Source organism: Topomyia yanbarensis, chromosome 1, assembly GCF_030247195.1.
Source record: "Topomyia yanbarensis strain Yona2022 chromosome 1, ASM3024719v1, whole genome shotgun sequence".
Taxonomy (NCBI): Eukaryota; Metazoa; Arthropoda; class Insecta; order Diptera; family Culicidae; genus Topomyia; species Topomyia yanbarensis.
Window position 1 is genome coordinate 57,896,899 of NC_080670.1, and position 24,796 is coordinate 57,921,694.

The 24,796-nt window shown below is 39.0% G+C and overlaps 1 protein-coding gene across 4 annotated transcripts in view; it reads left to right on the forward strand.

Annotated features, from left to right (window-relative positions):
- LOC131677701 (calcium-activated potassium channel slowpoke) overlaps nucleotides 1-24,796 on the forward strand; it is a 226,900-nt gene that overhangs the window by 111,276 nt on the left and 90,828 nt on the right. For 2 of the 4 annotated variants that reach the window (XM_058957670.1, XM_058957671.1), the window contains exons 8-9: nucleotides 13,115-13,225; nucleotides 19,937-20,042. In XM_058957670.1, the coding sequence (XP_058813653.1) occupies nucleotides 13,115-13,225; nucleotides 19,937-20,042 (217 nt within the window). Of the gene's footprint in view, nucleotides 1-13,114; nucleotides 13,226-13,838; nucleotides 13,945-19,936; nucleotides 20,043-24,796 lie in introns of all 4 variants that reach the window. The other 2 variants (XM_058957668.1, XM_058957669.1) reach the window with 1 other exon arrangement.

A 24,796-nucleotide genomic window follows, 5' to 3' on the forward strand; every position in this document is an offset into this window, starting at 1 on the left:
TTTGTCTTAAGAAAGCCGAACGAATAGAATACAATCACTCGAACTCAGTGGTTACGATTTCGTCTCATGGAAAATGGATGTCTAGTAAATTCATCGACAGAATAGAAAATCTGGTCCAGTTAGAAGCCGAACAAATCCTTGCGTTTCCCGGGATTAATTTGGCGTGAAACAATGCACAGTGGGCAAAAAGCGACCCCCAGAGGCACTTAATTAGTCGCCGCGGGATTCCTATCATAATTTATATATGAAAAGTTGCGGAATTTGATAAGAAATCAAACGCACCTAGTTTGGTGCACTGCACGCATCTTTGGCCAGAGCTAGGGGGGTTTGAGTACCCGGAGAACTCCTGGTATTAGGCAAAAAGTGATTTCCAGAGGCACTAAATTAGTTGCCGCGGGATTTCTATAATAATTTATATATGAAAAGTTGCGGAATTTGATAAGAAATCAAATGCAACTGGTTTGGTTCACTGCACGCATCTGTGGCCAGAGTCACGGGGGTTTGAGTACCCGGAGTATTCCGGTATTAGACAAAAAGTGATTCCCAGAGGCACTTAACTGATCGCCGCAGGTTTCCTATCGTAATTTATATATGAAAAGTTGCGGAATTTGATAAGAAATCAAACGCACCTAGCTTGGTCCACTGCACGCATCTGTGGCCAGAGTCACGGGGGTTTGAGTACCCGGAGTATTCCGGTATTAGACAAAAAGTGATTCCCAAAGGCACTCAATTAGTCGCCGCGGGATTCCTATCATAATTTATATATGAAAAGTTGCGGAATTTGATAGGAAATCAAACGCACCTAGTTTGGTCCACTGCACGCATCTTTGGCCAAAGCTAGGGGGGTTTGAGTACCCGGAGAACTCCCGGTATTAGGCAAAAAGTGATTTCCAGAGGCACTAAATTAGTTGCCGCGGGATTTCTATAATAATTTATATACTCTGGCCACAGATGCGTGCAGTGGACCAAACTAGGTGCGTTAGATTTCTTATCAAATTCCGCAACTTTTCATATATAAATCATGATATAAATCCCGCGGCGACAAATTGAGTGCCTCTGGGAATCACATTTTGTCTAATACCGGAATACTCCGGGTACTCAAACACTCGTGACTTTGGCCACAGATGCGTGCAATGAACCGAACCAATTGCGTTTGATTTCTTATCAAATTCCGCAACTTTTCATATATAAATTATGATAGAAATCCCGCGGCGACTAATTGAGTGCCTCTAGGAATCACTTTTGGTCTAATACCGGAATACTCTGATTACAAAAATCCCCGTGACTCTGGTCGCAGATGCGTGCAGTGGACCAAACCAATTGCGTTTGATTTTTTATCAAATTCCGCAACTTTTCATGTATAAATTATGATAGGAATATCGCGGAGACTAATTAAGTGCCTCTGGGAATCACATTTTGTCTAATACCGGAATACTCCGGGTACTCAAACCCCCGTGACTCTGGCCACAGATGCAAGCAGTAGAACAAACCAGTTGCGTTTGATTTCTTATCAAATTCAGCAACTTTTCATATATAAATTACGATAGGAAACCTGCGGCGATCAGTTAAGTGCCTCTGTGAATCACTTTTTGTCTAATACCAGAATACTCCGGGTACTGAAACCCCCGTGACTCTGGCCACAGATGCGTGCAGTGAACCAAACCAGTTGCATTTGATTTCTTATCAAATTCCGCAACTTTTCATATATAAATCATAATAGGAATCCCGCGGCAACTAATTGAGTGCCTCTGGGAATCACTTTTTGTCTAATACCGGAATACTCCGGGTACTCAAACCCCCGTGACTCTGGCCACAGATGCGTGCAGTGGACCAAACTAGGTGCGTTTGATTTCTTATCAAATTCCGCAACTTTTCATATATAAATTACGATAGGAAACCTGCGGCGATCAGTTAAGTGCCTCTGGGAATCACTTTTTGTCTAATACCGGAATACTCCGGGTACTCAAACCCCCGTGACTCTAGCCACAGATGTGTGCAGTGGACCAAACCAGTTGCGTTTGATTTCTTATCAAATTCCGCAACATTTCATATATAAATTACGATAGGAAACCTGCGGCGACTAATTGAGTGCCTCTGGAAATCACTTTTTGCCTAATACCGGGAGTTCTCCGGTTACTCAAACCCCCCTAGCTCTGGCCACAGATGCGTGCAGTGGACCAAGCCAGTTGCGTTTGATTTCTTATCAAATTCCGCAACTTTTCATGTATAAATTATGATACGAAACCTGCGGCGATCAGTTAAGTGCCTATGGGAATTATTTTTGTCTAATACCGGAATACTCCGGGTACTCAAACCCCCGTGACTCTGGCCACAGATGCGTGCAGTGGACCAAACCAGTTGCATTTGATTTCTTATTAAATTCCGCAACTTTTCATATATAAATTCGTATAGAAATCCCGCGGCAACTAATTTAGTGCCTCTGGAAATCACTTTTTGCCTAATACCGGGAGTTCTCCGGGTACTCAAACCCCCCTAGCTCTGGCCAAAGATGCGTGCAGTAGACCAAACTAGGTGCGTTTGATTTCTTATCAAATTCCGCAACTTTTCATATATAAATTATGATAGGAATACCGCGGCGACTAATTAAGTGCCTCTGGGGGTCGCTTTTTGCCCACTGTGCAATGTATTGCGTTCATAATAAAGTCATTGCATGGTACTTTCGCAAAAAAGCTAAATTACTCCGACTGCGTTCGAATAAACTCGTAGACTTTCTTTGGAATTCCTGCCACCATCTGCCATTTTTTTTCCAATATCGAACCATCTGTAGACAACTTGATCATGGCACAATACATTTTGATTGGATGTAAGTACGGGCAGTTATGTGAATTGATACCTATACTTGTCGACGAATCGCAGTACCACTGACGTATCTTGTAAAATCTGTCCATAAATTCGCAGGGCTGTTGCTTATACAGTTCCAATTCCATTTTTTGGTAGTAATGAAAAGCTATAGATTTTGATTCCGTAGCTGCAAATTGCTTGGTGAATAATCAGTTTCCAGGAAACTTTATGGACACAAAAAACTTGAATTTGATAGGAACATTTTTTGTCCGGCAACATTTGGAATTAGGAACATTTTGTGTTCCTTCACACAGGTTTCGTCGCCTATGAGAAGCATTCTCTGTACTTCATTAGAAAACGCCGTTCAGTTGTCTGGAAGCACGGAATGAACGGTTATCTGCTCGCAGGCTGATTCTGTGGACCGTGGTTGGTCCCGCATTTTCGGCAATATTCTAATCCGATAGTCTTGGGTTTCCGTTGATCGACCTCAATATCTTCCAGTTTAGCTATTGATCAAAAGCTCCAGCACTACGTTTACTCTACCCTTCAGGCTCACACTTCAGGTTCTAAAACCACTTCGACATGAGCCAGCAAGATCAATTTTCTTTTCTCGTCTTCCTCCATTAAACACAACTGCACGCGTCGAGACGAAACTTTCGCCACTGAAACAAATATACTTTCAAAAAATTCGAAATCCGACTACTAGAGGTGACGCAATAAAATAAATGAAGTGTCCGGATTCTAGACTATTCGAAAGAGTCGCCTAACTGTGAACTAAAATTTTAAAATGTAGTGTTATAGAAAAAACAGGTTGGATAAGCCGATTCCCGCCTTAAACAGGTTTAGATGCACCAATTTGATCGCTTGCTAGTTTTCGTTATGAACGAAATTGGGTTGTTGCGAGCCGGACGTGGCGATATGTATATCGGTACAATACAATACATTGCACAACTCGGTTACCGTGTACTCCTAGTGTATTCAAATCACCGCGTTACGTTACAGTTACAGGCACACCGCACCGTTCGGAACATTAGACAGTAGGCACCCTGTTCTTAATAAAAACTGAAATATGGTTTGAAACTTACCGATCGTTTGAGCATCATGGGAATCAACCGGTATCTTCATCTGGTCGAATAGATTACAGTCGTGATTCGCTGGTTGGTCACTTTTTAACTGGACCGCTTCTTAGTTGGACCTCCGCTAGTTGGACCATTGTCCAACTAAAAAGCATTTGGAAGTCAAAATTTCTTGTCAAATTTGCTTTGACAATCAATCTGACAACAATTCGTGATCAAAACGTCTCGTTTGGAGAGTTTTTGACATATGTCAGTCGGTCCAACTAGTTAATCAAATTCGTTTGTTGGACTGGAATCTCGACTGTACTCTGAATGATTTCCATGACCAATAAATACCATCGGTAAGGACTTAACCTACGCAAGGTTTCCGAGAAAAGTAAAAATTGTGTTGAGGAAACCATGCGGTCTGGAATGTTGATTGCATCCAGTTGCAGTGAGTTCTTCGGCTACTAGAGTTTGAATAATAGGGAAATGTGTTTCTTGACACTAGCTGCACCAGTTCCGGTGCACCTACGCAACGTGAGACGTATAAATTAGGCACTGTTCTGTTTTTGATTAGGATACGTAGTTGAAACATAGCGTGATAGTCGGCGAGAGCGCGTCGCAGTTTATTACGGAATTTCTGTATAAAGACCCGATATCAAAAGTTTGTTTACAGTTTAACTGAAAAATATCATTGCAATCAAACACGCGACCTTTCAATAGCATTCAAATCTTATGTGGTTTTTGTTTGAGGCGAAACTGAGTCAGTTCCTAACCCCAACTGCTGTCAAAATGTATGAACTGACAGCGGTTGGGGTTAGAACCTGACTGTTTCAGGTTCAAGCAAAATCGCCATTAGAGTTTCCGTGTTCGATTGGAATGACACTGACAGATAACTAAACAAAACATTGAGATGTCGTTGCTTTGCACAGAGATTAAACATCTTTGAAATGAAGTTCAAAAATTACAATGCTTATTCAAATGGTCCTATGTGAATATGACACTCTCTTTGTTTACTTTCTCTTTTGTTATAAACTCGGTCGCTTATGCGGTTGCTTCTCAATTCTTTTTATATTACAACAGTCATAACCATAATCATTCGATATGTATTGGAAAATTACTGAAACGTTTATAACAGTTCCGTATTAATCCAAAGAGAAAGTTTACAAAGAAAGACTCTTTTGCATTTAGAATCATTACAATGAGTATTGTAGAAATAATCTCACTAGTCAGATTAAAAACAAATCAGCTGATGCAATCTATAATATCACAATAATCGGTGGCAACTAGGAAGCAACCACACGTACTAATAACTACTAACTCTATTTGTTCTGGTCTACTGTGAGAGAAAAATATGTAATCGGATATTGTTGGTTTGATTATTGTACTTTAGTTGTTATCGGTGAATGTTCGAACTTTTAGTTTTGACTTTGTTTTCGGTTTCCCGTCGATAAAGAAAAAAACACTGTAAAATCTCCTGCCGTAGAATGAACTGTGTTTCCATTTAAGTATTCGTTTGATGACAATAATTGATTGCAGTACACTCAACCGATACCGAAGCGATATGTGTGTATGCGATGAATTGAAAGCAATCGGTTAACTGTCAGTTTATGTTGCTTTCGTGTCTCGCCAACGAATCCAATCCATTTAATACCTGAGTAACCTAACCTAACAAAACGGAGACGTTTGCGAATTAGTGTAAATGAACTGTCAGTTTATCAACGAGCCTTCACTTATTCGCAAACCAATGCCCTCGCCATTTTACCCGGTACCGTGTTGGAATTGATCAACCACCGAACAACAAGTAGTTTGCCTCGTAGTAGTACAATAGTAGTTGCACACCTGCATGAGCCCACCCGGGTGCACTAGTCCGGGTTACAGCGTGAATGTTTATCTGTGTTTGTTTCAGTTTGTTCGTTAACACGGTAGGTAGTTAGCTCGGAATGGAATGTTTAGAAGTGTGCTTCACCGTAGACAGTAGTGGAATGTATCACACAAATGGCATTAGGAAAGTCATGTTAAGAAAATATTGCCTTGCACTGTACAATTGATCACCTCAAACGGAGTTCAACCCAGTAAGAAAGCGGCAAGATTTTCGCAAACATCACCCACCGCTTGTATGGTAGAGTAGTAGCAATATGCATAGTTGAGAATTCAATTTAATATATGAAACAATATGAAATACTGTAGATATAACGTAAATTAATTTTTGCACAGAACTAACCATTTTTTCGATATCATAAATCAAACAAAAAGAAAAGAGCTCTAATGTTCGAATGGAACATACTGGAAAATAGTATCAATCAAACCACAGTATTAGTCGTTAAGATCGCGTAAAGTTTCGGCACTTAATAGCGAGGACGAAATCTCTCTGATCGATCAACTTCCAACGAATCAAGTTACCGACATAACAAACAAATTGAATTTCCTCGATTTTTCTCAGACTTCATTCGAGTCTAACAGAAACTTTTGCCTTCACACATACGCCAGTTCGATTCCGAACACCACCACACCTGACCTAGCGAAACCCATCTCGACCATTTCAGTGATGAACAAAAGGACCATACATCCTTTGTGACTAAATCACCAAACCATCCCCACCCTCCTACCAGATACGTTCTACATACAACCCTCGACTCCTGAATAAACAAAAGAAAGAAAAACTTCCCCGCTCTAACTAACGGCATGTTCTCTAAATGTCGCCTACGTGTTGTGCAAACCCACTGTCTAACTTCCACAATATCTATGTCCCAAACCCTCTATCCCTTTTCTTTCTAGTAACCGAAGTCGTCGAACTCACCATTGATGATTCGACGACAGCTTACACAGGAAGCGACCAGCTTGTGTTGTTCATTAATATTTTTCTTTAAGGAATACCCACGAACTAACCCTCACTGTTCTATTCCTACAAACCTCTCCTAACCTCTACGATTCTTCTTTCATTTACAGTTGTTTCTTGTAACCCTCATCCACACTATAAAAGCTTTGGTTTTTCGTTTCATGAATACCCCCACAAAACTAGTATTCTATAAGCAATTTCACTCGAGAAAGAAAAAAAACAGAGTAGCTTACGTTTTTGAGTCTTGAAAACAGAATGCAGCAGGTTGTGACTATCAGAAGCGCACTTCGCGGACGCGAATAGATTAACTGTAAATACTGGCAGCCCTGACCGCAGGTAACGTAGCGATACGTGCACTGGATTGCAATCGATTGCGTGGCAATGTCATCGGTGGATTATAGTTCTAGTTGATCGGTTTGTTTGTATTGTTTTTAAATGGTGTTCATGGCAGTGCGGTTTTGATATATTGGAAATTGAAAAAAGTCTTGAATATTAAACTAGCTTGTTTATAAAACTATGCACCAAAAATATATGAATTTTGTTTTCGACATAATCCTTAACATGACACAATTTAACAAAAAGTTATTCAAGAAATAATGAGATATCAGGTTTTATTTAATTTAACTACTTTTTATGTGTGTGAAGTTACATTTATCAACATTTGAAACAAAGCCTTGGGGAGTAGAATTTCAGCGTCATGTAAATTTAAAATCTAACGTAATGCTACATCTTTTTTGATGCCCGTATATGTCAGGGTCAGGAGACGTAAAGTAACACGATTTTTTCTAGGTGTGTATGTGTTATTATTATTTTTTTCTAGGTGTGTATGTATTATTCTGTTTTGATAATAGGGGAGGGGGCGTTTTTGTTCAAATTTTACGTCAGAATGGTCCAGCTCCTGATTGGTTGATTCTGACTTTTTACACCGTACGCAATGTTACTGCAGAGATATGATATATTGACAAATAAAATTATTATCGTTAATCAAGTAAAAATGACTAAATTGAACAAAAAATGTGCGGCAAAGTGAAACAAGTATTTATCATGCATTTACCTTATACGTGGTTGATTAACTTTAGCAAAAATAAGACAAACCACACTCTAATCTAAAACTTTTCAGAAAATGGTTTAATCAAACCTTACTAAACACCCATGACATGGAAAAATGGTGCCCTTCATCAATATAGTGGATACAAGATACAAAATATTGCCGGCATAAAATAACTTAACAAGACTCCATTTTCATTAATAAAAAATAGCAACTCTGTTCGGAAGATTTCGGCAGGGTGAAAATGTGCGAAAAGAAGAATGCAGAAGGAAAAATAAGAAGCCGATTGTCACGTCTTGTCTTAGTTCCTTTGGTCTACTATCAACAGTTGTCATAGGAGAGTAATAATTCGTCCCATCAACGTAAATTGTGACAGTTGCCTTTTCGTCCCTAACTTAAGTTAATCCTAGCCTAATCACTTTTATACTATTTATTTACAGTTAATATTAATAGACACAGTATGGTCCTAATGATAGTTTCTTAACATAGTTAAAAAAATACTTTGTATACTACTACGCGGGATGTGAAAGTCAAATTCGGATGGAACTCTGGTAAAAGTCCGCTGCAAACCAATGACGACACTGTTGGCTCCATAGTTAATCCGATAAAGAGGTATTCGGAGGAATACATGATTGCGGAGAGCACGAGGGCGAACGTTCATATTTATCGCACTACGAAGCTCGGGGCAATCAATTCAATCGTTTAGAATATCCGAAATCGTCATAGCACCGGACAGGTCCCACCGCACCTGCAATGTATCGAGTCCGATGAGCTGTCCGAGATTTTCGTAACTTAACAGCTGGTATGGTTTTCTCCAAAGCAACTAACGGAGGGCAAACCGAACAAATCTGCGCTGTACTGACTCAATTCGGTGGACACCGTTGAGGTAATGAGGGTTCCACACAACAGAGCAATATTCCTGTGTTGATCGAACGAGTGAGCAGTAGAGGAACTCCAAGCAGTAATTATCTGAAAAGTGCTTAGATATTATCATTATGAACTCCAAACAGCGCGATGCTTTTGCGACAATATAGCTGATATGCTGCTTAAATATCAATTGTTCATCGAGAAAAACTCCGAGATGTTTAACACAATTTGCTCTGTCAATCGTGGATTCTGCTACACATATAAAAATATTTACGTCTTGCAAGCGTCACAATTCACTTGAATTTACATTCAAGAACATCTAAAAATACGCTTTGTTCACCATTTTCATTCAACCAAGTTCTACATTAAAAGAGATTTAATATTTTATTTCGCATGCAAAAAAATGTAAAATTCCTTTATCAGTCAGAAAAATACGTCGCAGTGTTGTTTATGTCAAATGTACTTTTCATTTTTTCTAAGTGTGTAGACAGTATTCGAATCGAATGGGCGTTTTTTTCTCGAAGACTTAATGATCGTGCATTCGTGCATTTTTTAGTATTAAGGGTTATTCGGTTGATTTCGCACCAATCCGCAAAGTTTACCAGTTGGCATTGAAGAAAAGCTGCGTCGACAGTATTCCGGATTCTGTGGTATAACTTAAGGTCATCAGCGAATGACAACCGTGAACCTTCTAAGCGAAAGTTAACGTCGTTGAAATACAGAAGAAAAATCAAAGGACCAGGATGACTGCCTTGCAGAATGTTGATAATCCTACGATCAATATCTCGTCAAGACGGCCTGCCGGAGCATTCCAGTGACTGCGTGTGTACATCAATCAATGATAGACACAAAGAAAGAGTGCGTAGCCAGTCAGTTAGATTAGCACCCACGCCTGTTTGACACAGGCCCCTATCATCGAGCAGTTGCGCTTTTAAACGACGATGTACCGCGACAAGCACCCCGCTGCCGCTAGTTATGTGACTGTTGCGTGAGCTACGATCAGTACGGAAGATGTCATAGTTTGTGCCAAATGCAATCAAAGAGTGCTTTCATTGGTTTAGTTTTTGATAGAAATGCACTGAAAAAATCACTTTTTTTCAAATAATTTTTTTTCCTGCAAGTACCCTACTTGAATTTTTGATGGCAGGTAGGGAACATAACTACCTATCTTGGAACAAAATTTCATCCAAATCAAAGATGCTTTTTTGTAAATCGACTTTAAATTCTTAAAATAGATTTTTTTCAATGTAGGAGTTGATGAAGATTTTTTTCAATATTTTTGTTCAAAAATTTGACTAATTTTGTGGCAATCACTCCTACAACACTTTTTGTAGGATTTGTCATTTTTAGACTATAACCATTTGAGAAAAATTGGTAAAAAAGTTTGAACCTTTTCAAAAGACAGTCTAGATCATTTTTGGAAAAACAAAGTATGCAAAGTGGCTGTACATGTACAAAAAGTTTCATTAAAATCTGAGAGGTGCTTCCAACATTTGTTCGAGTTGGTGCGAAATTCGTCTGATGTTAACTGCCCAATTTTCACCCGTCCTAAGTACCGTTTTTCGTCTCACTATGCGCCGAGTTGCAATGTGGGAAATACTTTTCGCTACCCGCGTGCAGATGGCGGAGCGAGCGAGTGAATTTTTGTGGGTAATGACACACGGGCCCGGTGATGTAAACAATCTGAATACGAGATTCAAGGTACAGGTTTGTCCTGTCTAGTGCGATTGCCACTAAAAATTTTGAAACAGGCGACCCTGTACTTCAGTAGATCCACGCATGACAAACCGAATCGGTGACCACACCGTCGATCTTAACTTTGTGGGCTGGTATGTAGACTCAGAAGACCTTCAAAAAATGCTTTTCGTTTTAAACTGATTAAATATTATTTCTAGATAGGTATTTGGCACACCTTTCGAGTGGTATATAGAACATAGTCTATAAAGGATCGAAAAGAATTTTATGGACAAAAGGCAAAACCCAGCCCACATCCGGATCATTTATCACAATAGTCACATTTTACCATCTCACTGGTATCCGCTTCTCAACAAACTTTACAGTTTTGAGCTTCATGTGGTTTTCGAGTGGTATTCTAATGAATATTTTTTAATGATCGTCCCAGTAATTAGTGCGGAGCTACGTTTGTTGATGTAAAGAAAACTTCCAGTCAAAACTCATTCCGGACTCCATTCAGGATTCCGAATCAAGTTCCGAATTCTTTGACCGGGTTTTATTGAAAACTAGCGCAACATTGCAGATGATATAACGCTGGTATAGAGATAGGCGAAGACTGAAACCTAGATTTTCTAGTGTACTCAAAACAACGGTTTCCATCGAGCAATGTAAACAAATACGGAGAATTTAGGAAGTAACGCGCGAGAAATATTGGGATTGGAATTAAAACAAATGCATTGAATTATGTTGGATACGAAGAGCAGAAATGTATATACATACACTCAAAACGCAAACCTTATGATATACTTTCAAATAAAAATTATTCTAATGCGAAATATGCATTGTAACTAGTATAAGGATAGATTGATGATCAGATTTAGATCATTAGATCATTTTGGGTTTTGAAACTCTGTGCAAAATAGCAACATTCAGCATCCCGTTTAATATGATGATGCAAATGGCGAGGTGACTACTCTTTCGAGCAGAAGCACCATTTGATCATATAGTTGGCACTTTTCCTCTGAAATGCCATTCCAGTGCACTCCACCGTTTTGTTGAATGACCATTGAAAATAAAAATTGAGCACCAGGCCACAAACCATTCGTTTACCAGTTTTCGTTGGACTTCGCTGACTGAGAGAGCGAAAATGTCGCTGAGTAGAACATTCGCTATGGAAAAAGATCACCACGTAATTCACACAAATACTCGTGAACATATTAAATGTGTACGAGGGTATAGCATGTATGCGTTTGGACGTCAAATGGACTTATATTTTACAAGCGAATTTATTACATTCTGGCGTATAATGTCATTCAATTTCTTTCATGGTGATTATGTTGTGTTGGTATAACGCCCAAGCAGTATTTGCTCTACAATGCAAAGAAGGCATGATTTTTATTCGAAATATGCACGAAACGATGCAATGCATTATTTGCATTGGGGAAATGTTTTGAGGGTACACACCTTATAACTACAATGACGCAAACTAAATGCTTGTAACATCAATTGCAATTATTTATATATTATTGTATTTATATATTATTGTAAACAGATTAAAACTTACAAAGCCATCGATCAAATTTTTTTCTCCCTGGTTTTGCATGGTTCATGAATGCCAAGTATTGGCATAATCGAGGGTTTTCCGTCTCGCATTGTTTGTTCAACAGAATTCAACTAACTTTCGCAACTGACCTGTTCATCGATTAATTCTTCGATTTTTTACTGAACGACGAAGCGCATTTCAATGATATTTTCCACGTAACACAAGACTAAACAATAAAAACAAAAGTATACAGTTCACTCGGAAAACGTTCATTCAAATGAAAAATCACTCGAAGTTTACATAATACTCTTGGCTGCCAAAACTAATAGACAAAATAACTTAGTAAACCGTGCAACCAGATTTGCTTTTTTTCTCTCGTTATATTTGCTACCATCATCTTAGATTGGCACCGTAGATATAAACCATGTATACAGTGTCAGATCGGCTGTAGTGAAAAAACTGTACTATTGGATAGCCTGGCTCTGATTGATGACTGTTTATCGATGATTTCTCCAAATATGTGACTTTTGTGTGCTTTTAGACATTCGTAAAAGAAAGGGAGTATCATTCAAACGCAATGAATATCAATAGTGATGTGAATTCAACATTTTAATTAGAAATAATGTCACCGATGGCACATGACACGTACATTCACTGCAATCCGAGTATAAATATAAACCAGCTAAATTTATCAAGCATACAAAGCTTTTATACTGTTCATTGGAACATTAAAATCCAGTTATACATATCAATCTTAAAAATCAAATATGATATATTTTCTATGGCATTTCCTGGTCGTTTCGAAATACTGTATACTAAATTATTCAACTAACATTTAAGCTTTGATACAGCAGCTACAACCTTCGAATACATTGCTAATGTCACGACAAACGTTTCAACGTTAAATTTCTACCTCAGGTATAGTCACAGATAAGTGTGCATTCTGTTTCCAAGATTTAAGAACCAAACGGTTTTATGTTGTTTATTTGAAGTAGTTGTATTTCACTGTTTGACTGAAAATTACAAGAACAATATTATTTTACGATATACTAATACATGTTTTTTCTATTCCACCCCGAACCCGTTGTCCTATTGGACGCAAAAAAACCCAATCAATCGAAACCTGTTCTCGGATGCCATCTGGATGAAACACCCTTCGTACGACCCGGCTCGGCGGCTACACGGTTGCCCAAACATGGTGATGTATTATTAAACGGATATGTGTATTTTGCGTATTTTGTGTGTTTGTGTTTGTACAAAAAAATACTTCTAAACCCCCAAAGACATATCGTGGTGTGCGGTCACATAACGTACGAGTCGGTGTCACATTTTCTGAAGGATTTTCTACACGAAGATCGCGAGGACGTGGACGTGGAAGTGGTATTTTTACATCGGTAAGTGATCCCCGTTTGCCAATGTTGCTTCCTTTTCTCTTCTGTTTCTCTTCCGTTGTTGTGTGTACTAGTTGGTAATCGCGCAAATCTACATTAGCTAGTGCTCTTATTCAAAAAACAAACCCAATCCTTACGATAGTCACTGCATACCTCATGACCGTTTTCTCTTGTTGCCACATATGTATAAGTATAGAGTTTGATGAACGTTCATAAATATTGATGTTTTATCGAAAACCGAAAATATATAATAACGTACTACTCATCAATTATAATATTAAAGTAATATTTTTCAAGCGAGATTTTTGTTTTCTTCGAAACTATACAACAAAGTCATTCCAAATTAATAAGTAAAGTCCGTTATCTACCACTATCGTCCCTGACTCCATCTCATCCGTAACGCTCTCTCTTTCTCTCTCATTAATCCTCTCTGACACTCATACCGTTTTCGGTTCAGTATTCCTAGTTCCTCATTCATTCTGATCACACGCTACCATCGTAGAACTTTTCTTTCATCGCTTTGTTGATTCTATCAGAAACCCTATAACTAATTCGTTAAATATGAACAAAATATTAACGTAATAAACCAAAAATACCTGTACAAATACGAATGTAGAAAGGAGCCTGATCTGGAACTCGAAGGTCTCTTGAAGCGACATTACACAACGGTGGAGTTTTTTCAGGGAACTATGATGAACGCAGTCGATTTGGAGCGAGTTAAGGTACATCCCAAAAAAAGTCTCATATTATCTTCCAAAACCAAAAAAAAACATTTTCTTTCGTTGGACAAGCAAACAATGCTCTAACACTAGCTATTAATCCTTTGACGAGTTACTTCCTAAACGTTGAAAGTATCGTACGGAGTAGAGAAAAAGTGGAATTTTGAACATTATCAACCGTCCATTCATTTTTTTCAAAACAGACACTATTTCAAATGAAAGAATCAAAACACTATGAAACCACACACTGTTCGCACCTATTCAGCACCAGATATTCTGAGCAACAAAGCAACACCCATCCACTACCACAACTACTACTACTACCACCAGCAAAACCACCACCACCAGTAAAACACACCCAGGAGGTAAAAACTTGAGCTACTACTGCACCAACTTTGACACTTTGTGGCGACCATGGTTCGTGCTCTGTGCAGCAAGATGACAGCAAGCAAAACTATCCGCATCGTAGTTCTGATAGTTCTGAAAAATTCGTAATGCGTTTCCGCTCACCCCTTCATTTGACAGCAATCCCCTTCGTCCAGTCTAAGGTTCCACTGGCTTTGGTTCTGCGGTGAGTCGACCCTCGGGATGATGTCGTCAGTCTGTCACGTCTGTACGCGGTATCGATGCAGGATCGTTGAAGTTAGGTTCGCTGCCTTTTGGGAAACTCTGAGAATGGCCTCAGAGATCGGTTTTAGTTGGCCAGTACGAGTTGTGATCGGAGATTTCATTTTTGTTTCCAACGCACTTTACGATGTTACCGGATGTTTTAACGTTCAGGCAGTTTTATACTCAGAGACATTCTCCGCACATACGTCTGAGCACTCTTAGTCCTACTACGGGGTGGGAGACCAGCCGCGGTAGTTTGTCTGAAGTTCCCATCAATGTTTCGTGTAAGATCATACGAAACACCGATTGCATCCAATGACGTTAGCGATTATTATGACGTTCGGCAAACGGTTGCTACCGTGTGGATCACCTCCACATGCAATTTATCAGAAATCGGGAAGCAAATTATATTGCCTTGCCACGTCGTCTCATCACTTTTCTGGTGGGAAAGGAAAAACAGAAAGGATAGAAAAAGGTAGGGAAATTGAAAATGACAACGTAAAACAATCACAACATAAAACAGTAAATAGCGTGGATTCTTCACTCTCGAAGGAATAACAAATTCTACTGATTAAGCCCAGAGATCTTTACTACACTGCAGGAGCCAAGCCAAAAAAATATTTCGGAGGGGGTCCGAAATTTCGATTTTGAAATATTCATTGTAGAATTCGTAATGACCTTGTTTAAGAAAAATCAGTTTTGGTGGTCGAATCTGGTCTGGAATGATTTTGAATTTAGAACGAATTAAAATGAAAACTATTTTAAAATTTCTCAACAATGCAAAACATTTCGGAGGGGTCCGGACCCCCAAGACCCTCTGGATCCGCCACTGCTACACTGAGGTAGCAACAATAACACATTCTTCAGTTTTAGCTCACTGTATATAAGTCCATCTATGCATGGAGAACCAAAAATCTGGGTAAGAAATTGCATTACTGCAGGGCACATACATACAAATGATGACCTTCCCTAATCCAATTCACAAAGATCACACGAATAATACTCAGCACACTGAATAGTAGCCATGTGATAATTTAGTTGTCCAGTCAGTGCCCTGGTATGAATAGTGCAATTTTGCTTGGAAACATGAATCAAATTCTTTTACATTTTCAGACTCACATCCGTCAGACAAGTTTTTGCTTGAACGCAAGTTTGCAAGCTACGCCAATGGCTGGCATGTTCGGATGCAGCGTAAGAACGAATATTGAGCTTTATCCATATATCCCGTAGACTTATGCGAAGTAAAACTTTCATGTGCTCATTTCATGGATTTAGTTGACATAATTCTACAAGCAAAAGCCCAAGAATTAGAACTACTAGAAATGCACTCAGGGATAGTCATCTGTTGTGGCTCCGTACAACCTGGAAAGTGTGTGTGTCAAAAAGACAATTGTGTACTTCATATTCATCAGACGGATAACTTCACGAGGCTAGCAATTTTGGGTTCCTCTAGAAGTACACATAGCTCGAAGCGAACAAGCTTATTTTATGCTGCTATTATGAGTGAGTTTGATTTATCCCTGACCGCATGAAAGTCACTTGGAACTTCAAACGTTGGAAATACCCGTAAAACCTAGTCACCAAGCCCTCTTCACAGAAGGCCCATTTCATAGACTTTAGATTATGATATTTAACGATATCTAGGGAGACGTGTAAATGGTCAAAAGATGAAGTATTTATGATCAAATAACGACGGTTCGAACTCGTCCGTACGAGCCACCTCATGCGCAGTACTATCCGAGCAGAGAGTTACACCTAACACCTCTTCCCTACCAGTTCCTGCAAATGTTGGGCGATTTCCTCTATCTAATATATGCAGATTTGTTTCGCTTAAGTATTCCATCAATGCCATCAGTGCCTCTTAAATTGATATCTGTGCTGTCCCAAATTGAATGGTAGGCTTTTGCAACACTGCCGATTATGAGTTGTACCCTATTTCTGCAACATTATGATACAACCCTGTTTAAAACGTCAGAAGATGTTATCAACAGTCATATTGACTGTGACAACACATATGAAATACTTCCGTAATGCCTGCTTCATAATTACATAATTATGGTATTTTTCGATGGGCTTTCGTTCCAGTCTGTTGGGGGATTCATGTCCGTGGGTACGAAAGTGGCCCCGTTGGCTTCGCACCACCCCAGGACAACATGTCAATAGTGTCACGCTATTGATCATAGCTGGATCCGGTCGGAAGATCGTAGGGTCCTCGTGTTGCTTCGACAGAGGAAGCAGACGCTTCTGTGGACACTCCTTGAGGTAGATCTCTCAGTTTACAGTCCCGGTAGTGACGAAGGGGGTACTCCGTTTGCCACATAAACTGATCGCTTGCCAAATCACGTATGTATAGGCAAACTTTGAAAATGTCTGCTTCCTAACTTCCTACGGAACATCAAACTTGTGCTGGGCGGTGAAAAACAGTAGCCCCGGAAGCTTCCAGAAGTCCGCCTTTACGTAAATCTCATCATCCATGATGAGACAATGAGGCTTCGTCAGCATTCTGCACTTTGTACGTATGCAGTTCCTTCCGGTCCTTGACTCTCTGAACGAAAGACTTGGACTGATTACTAGTAGAATATCCATTCTAACCGCATTTCGCCTTCCGCTCGATGCTCTGAGTTTGGTAGTAACGTTTAATCACACGACTCGACGTTAGCTGCACGATTCCGAGTTGGGTTCCGATGTCCCGAGTTGAGAATTTTCGAGGTGCTTGCGCAAAATCACGTTGACGTTGCTTGTCGGGTGACGCCATTTTTTCCAATTTTGGAAAAACTTACAGCGATAAAAATACAGTATAAACAATACACTCTAAACTACTTCTACCCAAATTTTCTAAAGAAAATACCCAATGGGTTATTTTGTACAGCGTTTTTTGTGATGCAATTTAATGTGGGACACCTTTTATAATCGCCTATAGCAATCCCCGATATGGGTATTAGAGACATGACCGTTATTTGAATCCCACGATTTGCAAAGTATCAAAAGTCCCCTGTGTCAGCGACTCGCCTGATACAGTAGTGGTAATCTTCATGATAATCCGTGCATGACTGGCATATTTTAGTCCCGTCAGTCATTCAGTCCTAGGCACGGAGAAACACCCTGTCATGAGGACTCTTGTTTCCAGTCGCTTCTTACGACATGGGAGCAGGACCCAGTGAATCTAAGCCAAGATACTTCAACTTACCGGATGCCACGCTAGGCTGATTTTGTACGGAGAAAGATAATAGAGTGTTATCAATGTCCTAGTGGACCACAGCTATACGAAACATCGATGCATTTGTTTTTTGACCCTAACACTCTAAAAGAAAAATAGTATATGCTAGAAAAAAAAGTTGGACATGAAAGGGTTAGACAGATCAGAAATGTTCAAAATAAGGCGAATATCCAGTGCACAAATAAGGTAATTGTCCTCTCCACAAGAAGAAATTTTCATCAGTTCAGCACCAGGTTGAATCTCTAACAAAAAAGCTGAGACAGTTGGAATTCTTTGTGTCCCTGGAAGCGCTGGGAATTCCTTTCTTGATCTCAAATTTCTATGACCAGAAGCTCTGTGGTAGCGCTTATACATATGCAGCGATTTTTTTGATTTTTGCAGTAAATCCCTGGTGAGAAGATACGAGTTCGAATGGACACATGCTGTCGTTCCATCCTTTCACTTTCGGATCGATGACCACACCATCAAATTCAATATTGTACACAGGTACGAAGGCATGGTACTCATCTCGTCGTAGGTAACATAACATAATTAGGAAAGCTTTCAAAATAGGCTCTGCAACTATACTATCAACGATCCCGTCTCGAATCGAAAGTTTTCCGCCCTTGCCTGCGTCTCTTCCCCAATGTAACGTCACATTCTGCAATTTCGCAACGAATTCCTTCACAGCCGTTAAAAACGTGGGTCATCCAAATGGACACCTTGATTTGCATAGCCACTCCTATATTCGCATAGGATAGATCGGTACTTTCTTACTTGAAAAGGGCGAAACTGGCAGAAAAACGATACAGCAAAAAAACAACAATGAATGTGAAGGATTGCTCGTCAATGTTAATTTTTCCGAAAATTTCGTTAATTGATAATATCCAGTATCATATAGGCATAGAGAACAAAAATGACATTAAAAAAATGCAAATACTTCAACAAAACAAATCGTAAAATTAATATTCTATTATCATTCTGATTACCATACCGCGAGTATTGCCCTTTTCACAAAGAGGTGTTTAGATAGCTTCTGGTTGTTCCGCTTTTACGTAGAACTACGCTCCGCCGCCTGTGGCTATGCAAAATGCTGTCAGTACTGCTCTGAATTTGAATCTACATTCAGTCCCAGTATTTCTGTCCAAAGCAAATCAGTACACACACTGTAAACCAGATTGTCGATTCGATTCAAAATTTCATGTTCACTACTTGTATTCGATAGTATGATATTCCATCTCTGAGGATCCGAACGAAGCAGAAAATGATGCACTACCCGAGCGAATATCTTACTATCACAGTCTCTTTTTGATTGCATGATGAAGGTATGCTATCTTTTCACAACTATTATTAATTTATTACTTATCAAAGGCTCTGTTCCACTTCAACTTCATTGTGATATTTTCATTGTTTCGCAATTTTCCTTCTTTTGTTTTCTCTTTCATTTCCAAACGTATCAGCTACAAACTATAGATTATTTTGGAATGTCGCATCTTTCTTACACCAGATTTCAGCTGCTGTTTTATTTTTCATATAACAATATCTCAAGTTAATCTTTCAATTGCTTAAAATTTGATTAAAATGTATTTTTTGTATGCTTACAACTATTCTACAATATTACATTAAGCGTTAACATGTTAAAACGTTCCTTATTTGTTAACAAATACTAACAACAATCCGCGTTTAGCTGCAGCCGAAGCTACACATGATGAGCGAATGAAACAGACAATCTTTTAATATTATAATTGATCGATGTTACCGAAGCCAAAAAAAATCGGAATAGATTTCACCAGTCCCACCCCGGATTTGAAACGTGATTTTCTTGTACCCTAATCTGTATCCCACACTATCGAAGACACTAACCATGATTGTATGTGTTTTTCTTTTTGCTTTCTATTTCGCTTGAAACCAAACAAATAACAAATCTCTCGAGTAAAATTTAAAAAAAAAACAAATCCCTCTTTTATCGGACTGTTTGATCAATAAAATGATTAACCGCTTCATCTAACTACCCTATCATTCTGATCGCGTTCACCGACTTCCGCTACTTGCGTAACTAATTAACGAAAATTATTTTACCGAAAACAAAATGCACACACACGATCACAATCAAAAATACCGATCCGTACCGTTGCTTCACCCTCTTCTGTACCGAAACAATACCGAATGTCGCGAATCCCCTACTCAAAGTAAACCACCCGATCTGGAGCTGGAAGGTCTGTTCAAGCGCCACTTCACCACCGTGGAGTTTTTCCAGGGGACCATTATGAGTCCAATCGATCTGCAGCGGGTCAAGGTAAAGCATATTGACAACCAGTAACCTCAGTAACAAAACAAACAAACAAACAACAAACTTACATAGGACTATTAGCTTTTTTTTCTTTTTTAGATTCGAGCTTTTTTATACTGCTAACCAAACAAACACACCCATACAAACATACAGTACAGAGAACATTTTAGGAAACAAGTACCAACACATAAGTAAATGACACTATTACTTTCTTTCTCATTCGACTATTGCGTAGGAAATCCATTCTAAGCTACAATTCTATCAACAATGCTACAAATACCGTGGTATATAATGAACAGTTCCGCAAAGAAGGAGGCGAAGCCCAAGGTCCATATACTGAAGAAAATCAGAATTCTTCTCTGGCACCACCGGACCAGAGGTGGATTCTAATTTTGATCGGTAGAAGATTTGACATCACTCTTTGCGTAATTGTTTTTTATTAACGGTGACAAATACATTATACTGGTACTACTGTAACAAATAGGTTTATTTTTTGATTTATTTGAGTACTCTTCTACTTTTTCTTTTGGTTCACCTTAGTGAAACTGTCTTGTAAATATAGCGTCACTTCGATTCCCCGTAATACCCCGAATGCATTGATTTAGCAGTAGCTTTCACCAGAGTAGCGTCTGTTACAAAAATATTCCTAGGGGTACGACAGGGTTACGGATTCCGTTTCTGCTCATTGAATGCTAATTAAAAAAGAATACCGTACCGTATAGATGGTAGAACTTAACAGAGGACATGATAACTCTGTCCTTGTTTTTTTTAAATTAACTTCGAACCGACCGGTAACTGGATGGAATTGACATTAACAGGTGTGACAGAAGACACAGTGTCATAAACTGTTACAGAAATAGTGAAGACAGGTTATTGAGTAAAATCAGCATCCATCTCTGGTATCACTGTATAAGTGGTGGATTTTGCTCGATTGCGGGTTGGCTTCATTCTTTGCACAATTGTTGTTTATAAACTAAATACGAGGAGTGTTACGTTGTGGTGATTTTTGATTAATTCTGTTTTATTGTCAATGTTTACGTAAAAACCTATCTAGCTCGTCAGCTATCAGTGAGATGAGACATTTCTATCACTACTTGCTCATTCATTGTTTTGCAGAATTAAATGCGTTCAACGGTGACGATAGCGCTTTCATGAATTATAATTATGACAGTTTGATCCAATTCTACATTTTATTTAGTAGAAAACTGAAATCATAAGCCATGGACACAGATGGAGCTCATCATAAAAATATTTTTTTTAGAAATAGTCATTGATATAAACGCTTGATATTTACATTCAAATGTATTCATGTGTGTGTAACACTCAAAGTGCTCCAACAGAAAAGTGTCTACATGTACTTGCGTTAAATAAAGTATACGAGACCAGCTGGTCCGATTTTGTAGACAGAACTCACAAAGACTCAACAACTTCAGAAGTACGGTTTCGTATCATCGCCTTTAGGGGCAAGCGGCGGCATCGCGGTTATAGAAGAACTGCGAACAGGTCTCTGGACAAACCACACCAGATAGCAAACGAATTGCGACAGAACGTTGAAGGCTTATTCTTCAAAAAAGCCTACAGCGAGACTTTCAGGCGAAAAAACATGACTATTACGAATAACCCTGTCTTATGCCTAACTGGAAAGAATGTGTATCTCAATAAAGACTAATATAGTCATATGTTATAGTAGACAGTACATTTAGATTAAGGAAGAAGCATTCCACAACAGATCTAAATACTGGTTGCTCTCGTTCGTCTCATACAAAAACGCAATAAACTGTGAAAGCTCGTTCGACTGATACTTCACAGTGCGAACAGTTCAGGTACCACTTGAATTCTTTTGATACAGCCGGGGAAGCGAGTGGCTCCTTTGCGATTACTGAACTTTCCGTTACGGTGGCGGGAAACTGTCAACAACAGGATTTTCTGGACGTCTGATCTAAACCGTAGTCCATCCCAAACTCCCATTTTACGATGACCACCGTCAACCGTCGTCGTTTTTCCAGCAAGAGGAAAATTACATCCTAGGAGCGAGTAATGGCGCTTTAGCCTAGGTTTATTAGCAAAGGCAAGGTGTAAATACCTCTGTCTTATCGCAAAGGACCAAAGGAGTGACATTAACTAGAGATGGGCCATTCGTTCGCGAACGGTTCAAGTGAACTGGTTCTTCGAAGAGAATGAGCGAACGGAAGTTCTTTTTAAAAGAACGGTAGTTCACAATTCTCTTCAAAGCGAATGAACTGAACCTGACCCAAAGCCGTTTGGCGAATTTCTCGGACCGATTTTTAGGTGAACGAATGAAAATGAACCGACTTGCCGTCCCACAAACCGCTCTCTGTGCTCTCCGAGAATGGAACCGGCGAAGAACGACTCATCACATTCTCTATTTCTCTAGTTATACATCATGAAGAAATCGCTACCCTTGATGAACTTGTTAAGCATACAGGGGTATAATAGTTTGGGCACCATCTGTTTGGTTCCTCTCCAAGAATCGAATGTTTTGAGAGACATTCGCTAGATACAAGTAAAATATCAGCTGAACGGAAGAACGGTTCATCTGAACTAGTTCTTTTTACAGAACTGTTCAGTCGGGAATGGTTCTTCGAAGTGAACTGTTTCGCCCATCTCTAACATTAACCTTCTTAGCCAAGTCACTCCCAACGATTATATCCCCTTCAAACTGAAACGGTCGGTACGGTTGTCCTCGTTTTATTCTCAAAACAATTCGTTAATTAAATTATTCAATAATTTAATTGGCGTCTAATTTTGAAACATCTTCAAGCCCAACTCTGCACAGTAGGCCTCACCGTTTTAACATTTGCGACATATGAAAATATGCATCAAATATTAATATTGACAAGAAAAACACTACAGAATAACTGCAGTGTTTTCCAGGATGCTTTTCAATACTGGCTAAGCAAGGATTAGAATGGAATAGAATAGAACAAGAGGAGAGTTGCATCCTAGCAAACTTTTTGTTACTAATACACACATATGAACAATAGTTATCTAGCCTATGTAAACCGATGAAGCCGTTCACGCAGGGGTACAGCGGCGAGTTGCAAAAACCAAAACACTCTACGGAGTGTATAATCAGATTAAAGTTTTTTTTCCATCCAAGTGACACTGATGGATTAAGTCATACGATACGTCAGATTTCCTTCACTGGTACACTACGTTAAACAAAATCAAAATCAGTTACAACGTCAACGACACGGAACGTTTTGATGTACGGAACGTGTGAGCGAGAACATAAAAAACGCATTTGACTTATCTTGATGGAACGGTGACGTCACGACTACGCCTTTGCCGTTGGCGGAAACTGATTAATCGTCTGAATCGGGCTTTACAACCCGAAACAGTGAAGGGTATTAGGCAGTGCTGCAAGATGAAGATTTCACCAGGACAATGCATCGATACAAGCGAGCAAGTTTACACATTAAGATTTCTGTTCTATCTCGTTGATTTGTTCCCAATTGAAATGTTTGGGACATGATGGTGGGTAATACTCATCACAACGCAGAACAGTGTGAAGCACTCACCGATGAAGTGAATGAAAATAGTCCTGAAACAATTCGGATATTCGATTTGCTACTAATGCTTTACGAATAACATATTTCAATTACTTAAATACTTGATGAATTCTCTTCAAGTGTGGGACACCTATTTTTACATGTTAGTTGACCACATAAAAAAATGAATGGGAGTAATCTCAAATTTTAGTAAACTTCGTCGAATGAAAAAAAAAATGATACGGTTCAATGCAATAGGAAAAAAATATTCCCAAAGAAAGAAGTAAGCTAATGAAAATAAATTTAGAAGGCACATCGAGCAAAATACAATTTCTAATGTTTGTTAAAAAAAATGGTGACAATAGTGAATTTAACACCGTTTGGGATACCCACACCAATCAATTTGGTCTTTTGAGAGGTCATTCCTTATAAAAATGGCTGGGCCGAAGTCGTTATGGATACTAGGTTCGAATCCGGCTAGTAAAGCGATTTTTTCATGAATTTTAATCCCGCTATTCATTATTTCAATCTTTTCTTCGGTACGAAGCTTATTTATAAAAATAGTATGTCTCAATTTTTCGCTCCAAATCATATTTTTAAAAATCGTGTTCCTGTTTATTGCAAAATCTTATATTATAAAATTAGCAATGGTAGTTAGAAAAAACTTCAAAAGCATCAGGTCAATCAGATCGCATCAAATCATGTCCTTTTGTCAATTAGGCAATCCATGAGACGTTTTTGATTAGCTGATTATTTCTTGTTTACTTATTCTGACGATACACCGTGGGGTGCGACGTCCAACAATATCGTTGATTTGAACCAACTTCAAACGAATCGGACTAACGAAAGATGTTTGTCGGACGAGTTTTTCTGTTCGCAGGAGTCGATCTGTTGACAGAATCCACCGCTGAATTGTCAAACAAACGTCTAATGGATTGCCTAATTTCTGGATTCAACTTAAGACAAGACGTGACAATTTAGGAGGGGTTGTTTTTGTTCCAATTTTACGACATAATCTTTCAACTCCTGATTGGTCGATTCTGACGACTTGTACCATAGAAAATGTTACTGCAGAGATAGTGAAATCATGTTTAACTGTGTTGCTATAACCAACGGCTTCAAATGGGTGGGGAGATACCGAAACAATAAAGGTTTCGGCACAAACGTAACATCCGTACGCTAATGCTGATGCTGTTCATAACACTGCAATTTTCTTAACACCATGGCTGTTCATTATTACTCTTTACT